Source organism: Triticum urartu, chromosome 4A (genome assembly GCF_056163025.1).
Source record: "Triticum urartu cultivar PI428250 chromosome 4A, HENAU_Tu73, whole genome shotgun sequence".
NCBI classification, from domain to species: Eukaryota; Viridiplantae; Streptophyta; class Magnoliopsida; order Poales; family Poaceae; genus Triticum; species Triticum urartu.
Genome location: NC_141876.1, coordinates 52611958 through 52629103, shown reverse-complemented (window position 1 = coordinate 52629103; position 17146 = coordinate 52611958). Strand labels below are relative to the sequence as shown.

Here is a 17146-nt window from a genome sequence, read left to right as displayed (position 1 = left end):
AGGCCCGCGATTAAAAAGGTCATGCCGTGTCCGGCCTTAAGGAGAGCAACTAGTTAAGGGGCACCCCTTACGGGAGCACCGCGAGGGTCACTTTGGTGCGCTGGGAGCGCGACAAGTGGTGTGTTTAGCCACCGTCACGTGTCACATACTGGGCGCTCCCTCGGGATTTTTTTTCTGTACGTGTTTTAGATGTTTTTTCTAGGTTTTTTGGGTACTTGGTTTTCCAAGGTTTTTGAGAAAAAAATTGCGCTGATTTTTTTCTTCCACGATAAGCACATATTTGCTTCTCATGAAGGCATAGATTTGTTTCCGTGAGAAGCGCAACTGTGGCTATGTGCCTCTCAAAAAATAAATAAATATTTTCTTTCACAAGAAACATAGATTTGCTTCTCGTTGAGACATAGATTTTCTTTCGCGGGAAGCACAATTGTGCCTCTTGAAAAAGAGGGGGGATTGCTTTTTTTAGAAGAAGTACAAATTTGCTTCCGCGAGAAGTACAACTATACCTCTCAAAAAGAAAAAATATGTGTTTTTTGTTTACACGTGAAGCACAAAATTGGTTCTCGTGGAGGCACAAATTTTCTTCTGCGAGAAGCACAGATGTGCCTCTCAGAAAGGGCAAAAAAGTGCATTCTTTTTTTTTTTTGGCTTCTACAAGAAGCACACAGATTTGCTTCCTGTGAGAGCACAAATTTGGTTCCAGGAGAAAGCACAGCCGCCTCTCGAAAAAAAGTAGGAAAATTCGTGCTTCTAGCTCCAGTTTTTCTCTTCCGTCTTTTTTCATAAAAATTCATCGAACCTATTAACATGTAATCTAGTTTGGAGATCTCGACACGAGAAATTCAACAGAGAAAACGTTTAGAATTTAGACGGACGATTCAAGCAATACAACATTTTGAATAAACTTTCGGGTTGCGAGAAGTGGCAGATGGGAGTGACATTTGCAAGATCGACCTGGATCCTAATTAGGGATTTCGTGTCTGAAGTCTTGAGAGCTCCTGCTCGACGCTCGCGAGCGTCAAGTTGAGGAGGTTTCGCTGATAGAGGTTGTTTGCGGGCTGGCTTGTTCGCGGCCCGTTAACTAAGTTTGCCCCGTTTGTTAATTCGAACGTTGTCGTGGCTGTTTTCATACTGCTTCGCGTACGTGTACGCTGCTTCCGTTGCTAAAAAAAGAAGTGTACGCTGCTTCCCAATTCTCAAAAAGAAAAAAAAACGTGTACACTGCTTCCTGAACTTTTTCGTGGCTGTTTCCTGTACCTTTTCGTGGCTGTTTCCTGAACTTTGTCGTGACTGTTTCAGTTGTTTCAAAAGTTTGTACAATAATTTTGTTTCTGCATTTGTACAGTGAGAAATGCAGACCTGAGGATAATAATAAGAATCAACAACTTTTAGTACAAGAATTTGTACTAATTGTTGGTTCTGAATTTGCAGCAATATATCTTCTAGTAATTTGAAGAGTAATTAGAATGAGAAAAAAAAACAAATGTTCAGTGTATATATAAAATTGAAGAGTAAAGTGAAGGGTAAATTCTTGTGTTGTTACAATATTCAGAGACAAAAAGAATCAGCAGAAACATTGTTTTGGCACAACTTGCTACAGAATGGAATAAATTTTCTCACAGAAAAAACTAGTTTCACAAGTGGGCAGATATTTGTTGGCTCTCTTTGCATTTGTAATTCTATCCACTTGTACATCTGTTCATCCATGTCTCTGTGCACCTGTAACAATTTAATTTATGTTAATTGTTGGAAAAGAACATTATCAAGTGCGAAGAAAAAAAGATTACTCGTAATATCAGCAAAAGTAGGCTTATGCACCACTATTGTATTTCCAAGGAAAATATGTTCCTCATGAGATTAATTTGAATATGCAGAATCGCTGAAGAATAGGAAGAAATTAAATAAATTTAGGCCACAAAATCATATCTAACAACCCTCTATTGCTGTAAAATGTTGAATAAGATTAATGTGTACATGTTCATGCAGGAATGATTTCACCAGTGGTAGTTGAATTTCATTGTCTTTACAATTGACTATGTGATATAAGAACTTCTCATGAATTTCTTTAATAATAAAAGTAGCTGAACCTTTTTAATGAACAAGTTTAAAGAATGGAATGAACAAGAATTGATTTGACAAATGTTGAGCCGAATGAAACAGGTTTAATAAACAATTGTTCAACCATAAATAAGTAGTTGAACATCTTTTTTGTTAACAATTTGAACAAAAAAGAGATATGTAAATATATTGAACAAAAAATCCAGGCAATTAATAAAAATGTTTAACAAACGTTCAAATTTGTTTTTTTCTATTTAACCTATTAAAAACAAATATTCAGTTTTTTGTCGCAAACAAATGTTCCATATTTTATACAAAAATATTCATCGTATATTACAAAATTGTTCATGGTATATTTAAAAAAACATTAACTATGCATTATAAAATTGTTCTCGCATATTAAGAATGTGTTCAACGTATATTACACAAAAATGTTCAGTGTGTATTCGGAAATTGTTCAGCATCGATTACACAAAATGTTCAATGTGTATTCAAAAAATGTTCAACGTACATTAAAAATGTTTAAGGCCTACCAAAATTGAACAATAGACTTTAATAGGTTAAACAAAAATATGGAACGAATGAACTCTTAAGAATTTAGTTGAACAGAAAGTGAATAAGTTTAATAGACGGTGACCAAATGTTGGAATGTTAATAAACATAAAAAATTCCTTTTTACGCTGAAAGTTGATTAAGTAAGAAACAAATACACATAATGACAAGTTAATTAGAACCATGCTGAAGTAGATGATATTCTGCATGGCAAACTCCATGTCTGCGCACATTCAGAAGATGTTTGAATTAGTCTAGCATAAAGCTTCTCTGCAAAGGAGACATCTTACTAACAACTTTGGCCCAACGAAAAACCGTGACCAGAAAGTCGCAGTGGACCGTACAGGAACATTTTGCCCTAGAAAAAGAAATAGAGGAAGGTATAAAACTCAGAGTCATAAAACAACACCAAAAGTGAAGATAGTGCAAGAAAAGCTGATAGATAATATACAAATGAATTGCTAACAAGTAACCTATTAAAAAAGGAATGTGATTACTTAAGAGTCATATGAGTTCAGGTCAAACAACAAAACAAAATCTGTAAACCAAACATTATTTTAACCTTTTCGTCACAGAAAAATTGTTCATAAGTCATGGACAGAGTGGACATACTTTTTCCTTAAGAAACCAAGTACTGTGATGACCAATTCTTCACATAAAAACAAATGCAAGCACCAACTACTGGTATGAGCACCGAAGTATTTCCAAAAATCACACAAACCGACAACTAGTATGAGTAATCCCTACCAGAACGAACAAAACAACAACTAGGATGAGCAAACCCTACCAAAATCGAGCAAAACAACTACTGTGATGAGCAACCCCAACCAGATCGAACACATCAACTACTTGGATCACCAATTCCTACCAAAAAGGAGCACGAGATTGATCTAGGGGTCAAGAAACAGGGACGAATTCCAACCAAAACAAAGCAATCCCTAGCAGATCGAACGAACAGAGCCGCATCAACCAGCTCCCCACTCCATACGAAACCATAATCGTAGAACTAAATGGGTCGAGACCGAAACAGTAACTACAACCTGCTTCTCAAATCCGCCATGGAAAAGATGGGAGATGAACAACGAACCTTGCGCAGCCATGGCGGCAACCAATTCCGCGAAGAGAAAACGCCGGCCGGGGAGTCACGAAGATACAGAGAAGAAGCAAGCGAAGAGAGAAGAGAAACGCCGGCTGGGGAAGCGAGACGAGAAAGAGAGGAAAAGAAGGAAGCAGAGAAGGGCGAAAAGGACTTGAAACAGTAGTACACAAGAGTCGAAAAGGGCCGGCCCGTCTAAACGCTGGCTTCAGCGAAGCCACAATGTTCTGACGCTAACGAGCGTCAAATAGGATCCACCTGAAGTCTTGGCATCGGGGGGATCGGCCTTGGGACCTCCTATGCGCCGCTCTTTGCGTCCGATTCACACGCGCCGCACAGGTACAGCCCCCTGAATGGGCCGGCCCATCGTCGCGACGAAACAGCAAAATGATCACCTAAAATTATAACGCGGAGCGGGGATCAATCCTTGCATCTGGAGCTAGTATACTCTTGTCACTAACCAGGCGAGCTAACTACCTCCTTTGGTCATATGTAACGCGGGTACTTTAAAAGATCATCTACTACATATCTAACACCCCCACCTAGAAACCTTAAACATTGGATATGTTCAAAAAATTTAAAAATTCAAAAAAAATTCGCGTTTGCTGAATGCTAGAAGAACAACTAAAAAACTTGAACAAAGTTCTGATAAAATGAACACTTTTTAAAATCCCGAACATTTTTTTAATTTAGAGAACAAAATTTTGTACACGAACGTTATGTTTAAGAGAAAAAGTTAAGTTCGTATGAAATATGTGAACATTTTTTAAAACTCCCGAACAGAATTTGAAATATGTGAACAAATTTTTGAAATGGGAACATTTTACGAAACTCACGAACAAAAATTTCAAACACGAACATTTTCTGAAAAAATGCAAACAAAATTTGAAAAGGAACATTTACTGAAACTCACGAACAAAAATTTCAAACACGAACATTTTCTGAAAAAATGCAAACAAAATTTGAAAAGGAACATTTACTGAAACTCACGAACAAAAATTGAAAAAACGAACATTTTTCTTAATTTGCGAACAAATTTTGCAAAGTTGTGAAATTGTGAAAAAAAACATAAAAAAGAAAAAGAAAAGAGAAACAAAATTTGAAGATGAGAACATTTTTTTAAATTTGACTAATCTTTTGAAAGCATGAACATTTTTTCAAGTCAGGAACAAAAATTGAAAATGAGAACATTTTGTGAAGTTTTGAACAATTTTTTTGAAAGGATGAACAAAATTCGAAAATGAGAACAGTTTGTGAAGTTTTGAACAATTTTTTGAAAGCATGAACAAAATTTGAAAAATGAGAACATTTTGTGAAGCTTTGAACAATTGTGAGCAACACAAAAAAATTGAAAAAATAATAATATAACTTTGAAAAGAGAAAAACAAAAAACGAAAAAAAGAAAAAGAAACAGAAAACAGGAAAAAAAAGAAACATAAAAAACGAAAAAAAGATAAAAAAGAAAACAGAAAAAAAAGAACATTAAAACGAAAAATAAAAATAAAAAAAGAGGTAAAGGGGGAAATAGAAAAATCGGTTCAGAAACCTTTTAGAAGATTCCCAAAACCAGAAAAACCGGCTGGGAACTACCTTCCCAAAACCGGATTCGCTTTAACGTTTGAACGGGCCGGCCCATCCTAACGCGCTCGTCAATCTGCCTGTGCGTCCGGTCGACTACTTGCCGCAAAGAGCGGCAAATAGGAAATTCCATCGGCCTTGATCCGTGACGGGCAGAAGTCCGGCCTGGCCCTTTTAATCATGTGCTGTGCCAGGCCCGTGAGATTATGTGCCCGTGGGCTGGTCCATGAGGCACGGGCGTACGGCCCATATGGCCCAAGCCGCGGGTCCCTCACCGTCTGCCATCCAAGTCGAACCAACGAAACACCCTTCCCGTCACAGACGCCGCCGCCTCCTGGAAGGTCGCCGCCGTCGACTTCCACCGGATCCCTTCTGGTGCCGCCGCTCCTGCAGGACTCCTCGTCCCACCTCAACCTAGCGAATCCGCGACCTCTCCCGCCCACCACCAGTCTTCCCATACCTCCTCCCACCACACCGTCCCAGTAACAGAGAAGGGGAAAAGAAGAACTTACGTTCTCTTTCCGGCAGGGCTGTTTCTTCCCGATGCTCCGGATTGCCTCTCGCTCGGTGAGACCACAGCTCTTCTCCTATAGCTGCCAAATGATTCAATTTTCCCCCAGGTGGCCGCTGCACATTTGCGTCCATTTCTTGCTCATTCCACCGAATTGCTTTCTGGAAATGTGCTCACAGTCCTGCTTTTTATAGGGGTTGCTTGGTAGCAGGAGATGCTACAGCGCCGCCCCAAAGGGCGGGCTGTCAATCAGTGGCGTAAGTGACATCATTGCTGTCGCCTCGGGGAAAGGCGGTGTCGGCAAGTCCACCACTGCAGGTTCGTTTTTGGTTTCTTCTTTTCAAATTAAACTGCAAAAACGTTTTACATTAAGTTACAGAGGTTGTATATCGGAAAATGCATTAGGATTCTAGAATTCATATATACTTCCTAAAAGGGAAAAAAACTGTAAATTCACCTGGAAGCAGCAATGATGCTAGACTTGATATATGACCATTAACTATCATTAAGTAGAATTGATTCCGGTTAAGGTATTCAACGTAATGTTCCGCTCTGGAGAGCTAGATGCCAATGATATAGGTGCATACTTTCCCTTTACTTTTCATGGAAACTGTCATGAACCAAACTTATACTGAATCAAGATAAACAACTTATGATTCTTGTGCAGAAATGGAGAGGCATATCACTTATTTGATAAAATGCTCCTTATATCTGGTACTTGTTTTGTTACAGTTAACATTGCTGTAGCACTTGCGAAGGAGTTTAAGCTTAAGGTTGGTTTGCTAGATGCTGACATATATGGACCATCCATTCCCACAATGATGCATCTGCATGAAAAGCCTGAAGTAAGTGAAGGTATCACTACACTACCAGCTGTACCTCTCTCAACATATGCAGATTTGCCATACAAACATGTTATATTTTTTGCCTCAAAAGTTAAATCTACAATAACTAGCTAGCATTTTTGTTATTGTGAGTTACAAGATTTTCCTTTTGTCCTGGTACTGCTACATATTCTAAGATGCTAACAGATAAAATATTATTGTTTCCACACATTTTTGTGCATAATATAGTTTTGATTTATATTTGAATAATGTTGGTTTCAACACAAAATTTATGGTAGTAAAACATTTTATGCAGAAAGACCTGAAGAGAACTCCCTATTACTCTATGTTCTGAATGAAGCAGTAAACTCAGATGGTCTATGTCTATTAAAATATTGAGAATTACTTGAAACAATGTAATTATTTGTTTGAAATCAGTTCCCATTATCATCAGGCCAATAACACCCAGGCATGCCAATATTTTCCTTACTGAATGGTCCTTCAGTTTGCGTGTGGATCAGGCTTGCTACTTTCATTTAAGTATGTGAGCATATTGGCCATATCAGTATTTTAAGGCCAGTTCAAGGCTTCAAGCTTATGGCGACTCACCCTTTTAATCAAATCCATCTGACAAACTATAACTTCAGGGTCTCAGGCAGTCACAATTTGCGGAAAAACATATTGTGTTTATCACAATTTTTTCGAGAAATCGCAAAGCGATTTTGCGTTTCATTGCATTGAAAAGGTGGGGAAGTACATGCCTCCTAGGAGGTTATATTTACAGGGTCCTAGCTCCTCCGATCAGTGGACATCCCAGGAGGCGGGCAAGACTACTCGCAGCCCCTGTGCCCCAGCTTGTGCCCAACATTTGGCCTCGTCTTTAATCCTATCAACTAGCGCATCTATCGAGGGCCTTGCATTGTCGAAGACGCACTCGTTCCTCTGTTTCCAGATCATCCAGGGAACGAGCAGTGTGATTGATTGCAGAGCTTTGTGCAGCGTTGGAGGGGTTTGCGCCTTCGCCCGCAGCCACTAGTCCATCAAGGTGGTGTCATTGGCCGGCGTTTGGGCAGGGATGTGCGTCAAGTCCAGGATGAGGTGCCAGATCTGCTTAGCAAACGGGCATGCCAGTAGCAGATGTTGGATGGTCTCCGGGTCTTGATCGCAGAGGAGGCACCTAGGGTGGTGCTGCAGGCCGCGGCTAGCAAGTCTTGACGCCGTCCAACATCGGTCCTGGCAGGCAAGCCAGTGGAAGAATTTGACGCGGGGTGGCACCCAACTCTTCCAAATCAGCTTCCACGAGTGGCAGCGTGTAGATCCCTGGAAGGTGGCTGCATAGCAAGATTGGGCCGAATATGTAGCGCTTGTTGTCCATCTCCAAAGCAGCCGGTCGGGTTCTTCCGATAGGGTGAAGTGCTGTATCGCCTGCCATAGCATCAGGTACTGGCCAATCTCGTGTATCCCGATGGTTCCTTGAATGTCTCGGGCCCAAGTGTTCCCGTTGAGTCCATCGGCCACTGTTCGCGTCTTGCGTCGCTGCTTGGGTATGCATTGGTATAGCAGGGGGCGATCTCATGGACAGATTGGCCGCTGATCCATCGGTCGTCCCAGAAGAGTGCTGTCCGGCCATCGCCGAGCATCATAGTAGTGGATGCGAAGAACAGTGCACGCTCCTCCTTGGAGAACTGGAGATCAAGGCCTTGCCATGCGCGGTCAGTGTCCGTGCGGGCGAGCCACATCCATCGCAGCCGTAGTGCAAGGCCTGCGCGCTCCAGGTCTCGGATCCCAAGGCCACCATATTCCACGGGGCGGCAGGCGCGGCGCCAATTGACATGACAGTTTCCTCCGTTGGCGATGGCGCGGCCGGCCCACAAAAAACCCCGCTGGATTTTCTCTAGCTGCTTTAGTGTCTTCTTGGGCGGGGCAAAGGCGAGCAGCTGGTGGACTGGGATAGCACTCAGCACCGACTTGACTAGTGCGAGCCTTTCGGCTTTGTTCATGAGCCAAGCTTTCCATGTCGGGAGCCGGGCGGCCACCGAGTCGACGAGGGGCTGTAACTGTGCGGCAGAGGGTCGGCGGAGTGTTAACGGTATACCAAGGTAGGTGATGGGCAGCTCAACCACCGGGCATCCAAGTTGGGTGATCACCTCGGCCGTCGTGGGTTCGCCATGGAGGATGGTAGCTGAGCTCTTTGCATAATTCACCCGGAGTCCACTTGCTTGGCCAAACAGGGTTAAGATGCCCTTGATGGCTGCCACGTCGTCCTGGGTGGCATGGCAGAATATCATCGCATCATCGGCGTATAGTGAGATCGCCGGAATAGCTCGTCAGGGGTGCAGCGGCTGTAGTATTCTCTAGTCGTGGGCGCGTCACACGAGGCGGCTGAGGGTGTCGACCGCGAGCACAAAGAGCTGCGGGGACATGGGGTCACCCTGGCGCAGACCACATCGTAGCCAGATTGGTGGGCCGGGTTCGCTGTTGACCATGACGCGGGTGCTGGATGTTGTGAGGAGGATTGCTATCCACTCCCTGAATCGAGGCCCGAATCCATACTGTCCAAGAACCTCAAAGAGGAATGGCCACGATAGGGAATCAAAGGCCCGCGTGAGGTCCAATTTGAGCATAATCCACGGGGCCTTGAGCTGGTGCAGCAGTTTGAGAGATTGCTTGACCAGAACGAAGTTGTCGTGGAGGCTTCTTGCTGGGATGAACGCATTTTGGTTTGGACTGACCAAGCCGCCAATTCTGGGTGCAAGTCGGAGGGATATCACCTTCGTGAATATTTTGGCCACGAGATGTATCAAACAAATCGGGCGGTAGTCGCATAGTTCGTTGGCATTGGCACGCTTGGGGATCAGGGTCAGTAGTGCCTGGTTAAGCTTGTAGAAACCTCGGCTTCGCAACTCAAATAGCTGCTGAAAGACGTCCAGGAAATCTTGCCGGATGGTGCCCCAATAGGCCCTGACGAACTCAGCAGTAAACCCGTTCGGCCCGGGAGCTTTGCGAGCCGACAGGAGCTTGATGGCGTTCCATATTTCCTCGGGGCTGAACGGCTCGTCGAGGCCTGCCAGGTCGCAAGGCTCGATGAGGTGCTCGAGGTCCAGCGAGCAGTCGCGTGCGGCAGGGCAGCCAAAGAGCTCGTCGAAGTGGGCGAATGCTGCCTGCGCCATCTCCTCTTGGCCGGTGATAACCTGGCCGTCGACGGTAAGGGCGTGGATGTGATTCTTCTGTCGACGGTATGAGCATTGCCTGTGGAAGAAGGCCGTGTTGGCGTCACCCTCTTTGAGCGTGGTGATGCAGGCACGCTGCCTGGCTATGGTGCGCTCAAGGGAGGCCAGTCCGAGGTATGCGATCTTGATCTGCTTGCGTAACGAGTCCTCCGGGGGTGATAGCAGGCGATCCTCTTGGGCCTTGTCGAATCGTGAGATGAGCTCGCGGGAGATCGCCATCTTGTCCCGTATGCAGCCGGTGGCCTTGGCACTCCAGCTCGTGAGCATGCACGCAGTTGCCTGTAAGGGCAACATCAAGCGACGGAAAGGATCCGGGTCATGGACTGATCCCCATGTCGTGGCCACCATGTCCTGGAATCCAGGTAAGCGCATCCAGTAGTCTTCAAAATGGAAGCGTCGTCTCGCCGTGTGCGTAGGTGAGCAGTCGAGCAGGAGTGGGCTGTGGTCTGACACGACGGACGCGAGGCAACGCAAGTGGCAGTCTGCGTGCGCGCCTTCCCAATCTGAGGTGCAGAGTACGCGGTCCAAGTGCACCAAAGTGGGCGGCGATTGTTCATTTGACCACGTGAAGCGCCGTCCGTTGAGGTATACCTCTTTCAGCATGAGGTCATTGGTGAGGCGGCGGAACCGGCCCATCATGCGGCGGTTCAGATTGCCCCTGCTCTTGTCCTCGTCACGGAGGATTAAGTTGAAGTCTCCACACACCATCCATGGCCCGGGGCAGCTCGCGCGCACGTCTCTCAGTTCTTGCATGAATGCAATCTTGTCTGCATCCTCCTGGGGACCGTAGACGACCGACAGCCACCAGGGCGCACCTGTGGCCGTGGTCACCTTGGCTATGAGAGCGTTCATGGTGAGCAAAGGATCCGTGATGGTCACGTTGTTGCTCTTCCATGCAAGCAGGATGCCGCCCCGCGTGCCTTGCGCCGGGAGGTACGTGTAGTCATCAATTCGGAGCACAGGGTGTCCAGAACAACCGACGAGCAAATCAACGCCATTTTTGTTTCTTGAAGGCAAACAATGGAGGCGGAGGTGGTTACAATCAACGAGCGGATCGCCGTGCGTCGGGCGCGCGCATTAAGGCCACGCACGTTCCAAACAACAAGTCTAAGGTTGTGATCCATGCACACCAGGTTGACAGGGGGCGTGTGCGTGCGGCTCATTGCGCGCGTACCGCAGCATTGCTTGTCGGGAAGTTGCTGGAGTGGCCATGCACGTAGGGATGTCGCGGTCAACCAGAGCGGCGATGGCTGTGAGCACCGAGAGTGGGATGGGTGCTGCAAACAGATCATCATACGCCTTCATCTCAGCCGGTGTGATCTTCTGGCTTGTCCCGACTATTCCCAGGGTGCGCAAGATCTGAACTTGCGATCTTCTTTCAGCAGTGGGCGGAGCCGCCGGCGGGGAGGCCGCTGTCTTGGCCGAGCGGCCTCGCCGCGGAGTGAAGTTGAGCGGGCGCCGTAGTCTTCTCCCCGGGGTAGGCAGGGCTGCGGTGATGTGCTTCGTGGCGGCGGCCAGGAACTCGCCCAAAGTCCAAGTGCGCGGCGGAGCTGCGCGGCCTCGGGATCGACGTAGCGTGATCGGCGGGGAGGCGAACCGCCCTGATGCAGAGTTGTGCTGGTCTTGCTGTACGCTAGTTGGGGCTGGCGTATCCGCAGAGGGCCTTGTCATCGTGGGCGGATTGATCGTGGGCTGGGCCGCAGGCCTTTGCAGTATTCTCATCGGGGTGTGGGGCTCGGCCTGTCTGGTGGTGGGGCTACCGCTAGCGGTGGGTTGCCCTCCCCTGTCCTCATCTCGTGCATGGAGTTGGTCTGGTTTGTCTGGCCCCGCAACAGATGTTGGCGTCAGCGTGGCAACACTTTGCCCCGACAGGATAGCTGGTCCCTCTAGCTGGGAGTCTGGCACCACGCTCAGGGCAGACCGGTCGCTGCAGCGCATCGGATCAGGCGAGCCAGGCATGGGGCTGTGCACGGGGCTCTCGCGATCCGTCTCGGGCGTGGGGTTTTCATGATCCGCCTCGATTGCGGTGATCTTGGCCTGATTTGGATCTGGAGATGCTTCTGGGGTGGCTGCCACCAATGACGGGTCGCTAGCTGGCTCCTGCACCAAGGCTCCCACGGTCAAGGATGGGCCACTAGCTGCCACATTCGTCATCGCCCTGTGGGGCTCTGCTTTGTCTGCGTCGCTGCGCTCCTGGTCCACCGGCAAAGCCCTCTTTTGCTTTCCTCTTCCCCTTCCTTTTCTGGCAGCGTGATGGTGGTTGGTGGGCCCATGCTGACCCGGCCACGGGGCCATGCTGCGGCAAGGTTGCTGTACGGGCGGCGGTGCATCCATCGCGGCTGGGGTTGGCCAAGATGGAGCCATGGTCACACCATCCGCGCGGACAGCGCAGTTGCCGGAGCACCAGAGGGCGGAATCCATGGCCATGCCATCCGCACGGCCTGCAGGTGGCGCATCCGTACGCCGGCGCTTACGGCCACGACGACGCGCCCTGCCTGGGCCGGGGGTGCGGTCACGGCCGGCATCATCGCACGTGCCCGCTCCACCTTGTCCAGCGCCAGGTTGGGCGCCGAGGGACGATGCGCCGGTCGGCACGACCCGCGCCAGCGCGATGGCGACAGGGTATGTGAGCGTCTTGATGATTGGTGCGTCGGAGCTCAGGCGGGCGGGGGGATCTGCTCAACAATCTCCAAAATGGCATTGCGGCGAATGCTGTCTGGACAATGTGTGCGCCCTGCCAGCCGGAACGTGGCCAGGTCCGCCCTGGAGCGTGTGTTGGGGTGGAGGCGCTCAATCCAGCAGCTCGCTCCCAGGATGTGCTCGGCGGTGGAGAGGTGCCAAGCCTGGGCAGGGATGCCACGAAGCTCCAGCTCGACGCAAAACTCGAACTCGTTGAAACCGGCGTGAGCCAGCTTGCTCCAGGGCCTGAGGGAGAGGGAGAAGCGTGGCGAGTTGATGAAGTGGTTGCCGTCCAGCCGGCGCTTGGTTGCCTGGGAGCTGAATAGGATTAGGAAGTCCTCGGGATGGTGGGCATGGACGGTGAAGTCGCCGTCGACGAGGTCAAAGTTGGCAAGCAGCACGTCGGAGACCTCGATGGCGGACACGCGCGGCCTGTTGTCGGTGATGCATGCAACCATGGCGCGGCTCAAGACCGCCTCGGCCTCTTCCATCTCGACAGAGTGCGCCATGATCACACGGACTGGCTCCTGCACGCGCGCCGCCGGCGTGGCGACCTGCTGGGCTACAGGCGGCGAGGGGGGCAGTGGCGGGGGGGGTGGCTTGGACTGGAGCGCGCTCCCGAACGGCCGGTCCGGCGCGGCCAGTGGTGGGGCGAGGCTGCGCGGTGAAGGTGTCGCAGGAGCGCGAGTCATGGCCGGAGACGAGGCAGCGTCGGCACCTGATGTCGTTGGTGCAGTCCCGCACCCGGTGGCGGTGGTCGAGGCAGCGGAAGCAGAGTCCCGCGACCTCCTCCGGGGAGGGGCTGCGCCGGCGCAGCGGGGGCGGGCTGGGCTCTTCGACCTGGCGCGGGCGGCGCTGCCGATGCCTGGGGCGCGGTTGTTGATATCCATCGGCGTCGACTTGGACTCCGCCGGATACACGGTGTACCTCTGAGCGAGGACCAAGGCGGGTCGAGGCGTGCGCCCGAGCAGGGCCTGTGGCCCGCGGGGCAGGGGGCGCCAGCGGGGCGGAGGGGGGCGGCGGAGCGCGCGCGAGGACTCACTCTCCGAGTCCGACCAGCGGCTGCCAGAGGACACGCGGTCGCCGGAGAGGGTCGCTCGGGGCTCGACAGGGTCAGCGCTTGCGGACGCCATGGCCGGGGGTCTTATCACAATTTTAACATTGCACTACATGTGTTGAGTTGAATAGAGCTATTCGGGCATATAATTCTGTACGAGTCTTCAAGTACCACCTCTGTTCCAAATTATAAAACGTTTTGGATATTTCAATATGGACTACGTACGGACTGAAATAAGTGAACAAACACACTAAAAGCGTCTGTATACATCCGATACGGAAAAAAGTTAGAACATCTTATAATTCGGAACGGAGGGGGTACTGATTAACATGTGAACTGTGATGCTCGGTGGCTAAGCCTTTTATTATCCCCCACCCTGTCACTAATAATTTTGTGGACACTGATTTCCTATACTACCAGAATTCTGAACTTCGTTGCTGATTATTTACCTGCTCATTTGCTTATGGTTGCCACATCTCTTTTGGTTGACTGTAACCTTCTCTCGGTTTGTAGACATGAAGATGATTCCAGTTGAGAACCATGGAGTGCGATGTATGTCCATTGGATTTCTTGTAGACAAAGATGCACCAATCGTTTGGAGAGGTCCTATGGTTTGTTTTTGCTCGTGTTTCCATTAACTTCTTGTTTCAGATGTCTGAATAACATTCCTGTCCTGTTGCCGTCCTTAATAAACACAAAAATAAATGAATCACTAGAAACATGCATATTACTGCACAAGTACGATAGTGGAAACAGGAAGCATGTCAGAATTGTTTGTCTAGTTCGAAGTTATTTGTCATTACAAGTTTACCACTATTAAGTTTTACATTGTACCTTATTTAGAGTTCATAGTACTAGCATGGAATGAATTGGTATGTGCTATGTTAGAAATGCATTGATCACATGGAATCCCCTAACACCAAACAATTATTGGTATCAGGTAATGAGTGCTCTTGAGAAGATGACAAGGGGAGTAGCCTGGGGTAATCTAGATGTTCTTGTTGTTGATATGCCCCCCGGCACTGGTGATGCTCAATTATCAATGTCCCAAAGGCTTCGGTTATCTGGTATTTACATGTCTGTTCTATGAAGATTCAACACCAAGGTGTACATTTTTTTAAGCATTTGTTTACATGTTGTTTCTGCAGGTGCTTTAATTGTTTCTACTCCTCAAGACATTGCTTTAATTGATGCTAGAAGAGGAGCAAACATGTTTCGTAAAGTCCAAGTTCCTGTATGTTCTATTTAACTTCTGTGTTTGTGACTTCTGTACTTATTTCTTAGTTTCTAGCTGCTTGCGTGTATTAGATATTAAATACTAATTCAGATAGAATTATAATTCCTGTCACACCGCTCATTTTGCTGTTTATTTGCTAATGCTATTGCCAACCAGCATCAGTTATTATTGTTAGTTTATTACTGTCACAATCTATTCATTTGAATCGAATCACAGTAGGCATATTCATTTCACAAGTGAAAAATAATTAGCTTAAATTTCTAGCCTGTGCCATTGTCCAATATTTCACTGAATCTTCCACTCTTCCCAGCATTACTCAGCTGTATATTTTGGCAGATTCTAGGCTTAGTAGAGAACATGAGTTGCTTCAAGTGCCCAAAGTGTGGTGAGAAGTCTTACATTTTTGGGGAAGGTGGAGCTCAGAGAACTGCGGAAGACATGGATATGAAGTTTCTTGGCGAGGTGAGTGAAATGTGTCAGATTGCCATGGTTCAATTTAATTGGTATGTACTTCATACGGCAACCATCTTGCATATCTGTTTATGCTGATAATGGGGGTTAATTTTTACAATGTAACAGTCTAGTCAGGTACTTTCAGTTTTACTGTTGAGTTATCTTAAGGCAGATTAGTCGTTTTCATTGATCCTTTTTTAGTCCACCCAGACTTATGCTTTCTGCTTGGCCATTCCAGTATTGTTCTCTGTGTGCCTTTGTGGGGCAAGTCATTTCTAACTTCATTTTACCCTTCTTTATTTTACCTCAACAGATACCTCTTGAAATTGACATCCGAACTGGTTCAGACGAAGGCAAACCAATTGTGGTATCATCACCCGACTCTGCATCGGCGCAAGCCTACCTGCGTGTTGCTGAGAAGGTGACACAGAGGCTCAAGGAGTTAGCCGAGGAGCGACTGATGGGCCCAGAGATTTCGCTTTGAGAATGTGTCAGCCTACATGTATCATCTTTCTTCGTTTTATCTCTGTCCAACTATTTTGAGTTAAAAAAAATCCTTCTGGTAAGCCGTGTTCTTACTCAAACAGACGAGCTCACTGGTTCGGCTGGGAATTCTGAAATAAACCTTTGACACCACGTGTCTTTTGATATGTGTGTGCGCCCCTGGTGTATTTCTTGGATGAATTGTAGACTGTTTTGCCAACACATTGGTGAACAAAATGATGTCAGCAACCTAGAGAAAATGTTATGGCAGATATGAAGTTGATCAATGAACAAGAGAGAGTATGGTTGAAGAAATTTCAAGAGAGTTGGTGATATGACAAAGATTTGTAATTGGGGTGTCTAATAAGCAAGCACGAATGTTCTATAAAATAAGAAGCCTGGCTATTTTTATGAGCTGAAACTGTATGGGAGACCTCAACATTGAAAAAAAGTACTCCCTCTCGGTTGTAATAACATCTTATATTATTATATTATGGGACCGAGGGAGTAGTGAAGGGAGGAACATACAGGGGCATAGAGTGCAAAAGCTACTATACAAACAAGTAGAGCTAGGCCTTGCAGTGCATTGCCAATGGGAGCCCAACAATTTTCTACTAAAGCGGCATGACAACAAGAAATGATCATGGGTTTCAAGGTCGCCGGATCTCAGAGCCGCGGAAGAAGCATTTCAGATGCAAATCTTTTGCTTTCGTTTCTAAAAACAAAAAACCTATGAAGCAATGCCAAGATGCGGAAAAAGTCATACAACCCACCCAAGGCCCCACAGAAGATAGAGGCTGGTGAAAAAGATCCAAAGGTTAAGGCAGCGAAGAACAGAATAGACCAATGCACAACTCTGAACAACAAAGAAGTGGGACCAAAGGAATATGCAGGGCTCGCACTGGGAGCGGTTTTGCAGCCGCTGCACCGCCCTCTTCCTTGCGCGCTGATACACGCGGCCCTCGGACTTAGGCTGCCTTTCGGGTATCAACACTCGACGGAGCCCAGCAGGAGCAGCTGGTGGTGGTGCCGGGTGCCACTGGTCTTCCCTGCCGCCTAACTTGGGAAGGCAGGGAGCGCATCATGCGGTCATGGGGTGCTGAATGCCCACCCCGGGCCACCATTGACGCCATGGACGAGGAGCTCCCGCTACGGTCCATCCGCGAGCGGGGTAGGGCAATGCACAATGCTAACTCCTCGTCGTCCGGTGCGGACGAGCTCGAAGAGTCCACGGCGAACTTCTCCTAGTCGATCGAGTCAAAGTCACTGTCGGATCCGTTCCTGGCCATGGCGGAGGGGAGGGGATAGGGCATGCGTCAAGAGTGGAGGGGGCTGGAGTGGAGCGAAGAATGTTGTCCGGCTTGGGTATTTGTGGGGACAAGGATGGG

At 47.8% G+C, this 17146-nt stretch overlaps 1 protein-coding gene and 1 long non-coding RNA gene across 2 annotated transcripts; one reads left to right on the top strand and one right to left on the bottom strand.

Moving 5' to 3' along the window:
• Nucleotides 1-1475: 1475 nt before the first annotated feature.
• On the bottom strand, nucleotides 1476-3985 carry LOC147974720 (uncharacterized). The gene is made up of 2 exons (XR_015601982.1): nucleotides 3698-3985; nucleotides 1476-1719 (listed from the first exon to the last, which is right to left on the bottom strand). It is a non-coding gene; the product is annotated as an uncharacterized LOC147974720 (long non-coding RNA).
• Nucleotides 3986-5554: 1569 nt separating this feature from the next.
• Nucleotides 5555-16172, top strand: INDH (INDH1(iron-sulfur protein required for NADH dehydrogenase)). The gene is made up of 8 exons (XM_048713594.2): nucleotides 5555-5851; nucleotides 5990-6113; nucleotides 6528-6650; nucleotides 14099-14196; nucleotides 14526-14652; nucleotides 14734-14819; nucleotides 15159-15284; nucleotides 15589-16172. The coding sequence occupies exons 1-8, from the start codon at nucleotides 5828-5830 to the stop codon at nucleotides 15757-15759; spliced, it is 879 nt and encodes a 292-aa protein (XP_048569551.1). The 5' UTR covers nucleotides 5555-5827; the 3' UTR covers nucleotides 15760-16172.
• Nucleotides 16173-17146: the final 974 nt, after the last annotated feature.

Excerpts from the sequence above, each read along its gene's own strand:
- INDH (XM_048713594.2), top strand. The coding sequence starts at position 5,828 with ATGCTCCGGATTGCCTCTCGCTCG. Across the intron at positions 6,114-6,527 it reads CGGCAAGTCCACCACTGCAG|TTAACATTGCTGTAGCACTT; the intron begins GTTCGTTTTTGG and ends GTTTTGTTACAG. Across the intron at positions 14,197-14,525 it reads TCGTTTGGAGAGGTCCTATG|GTAATGAGTGCTCTTGAGAA; the intron begins GTTTGTTTTTGC and ends TATTGGTATCAG.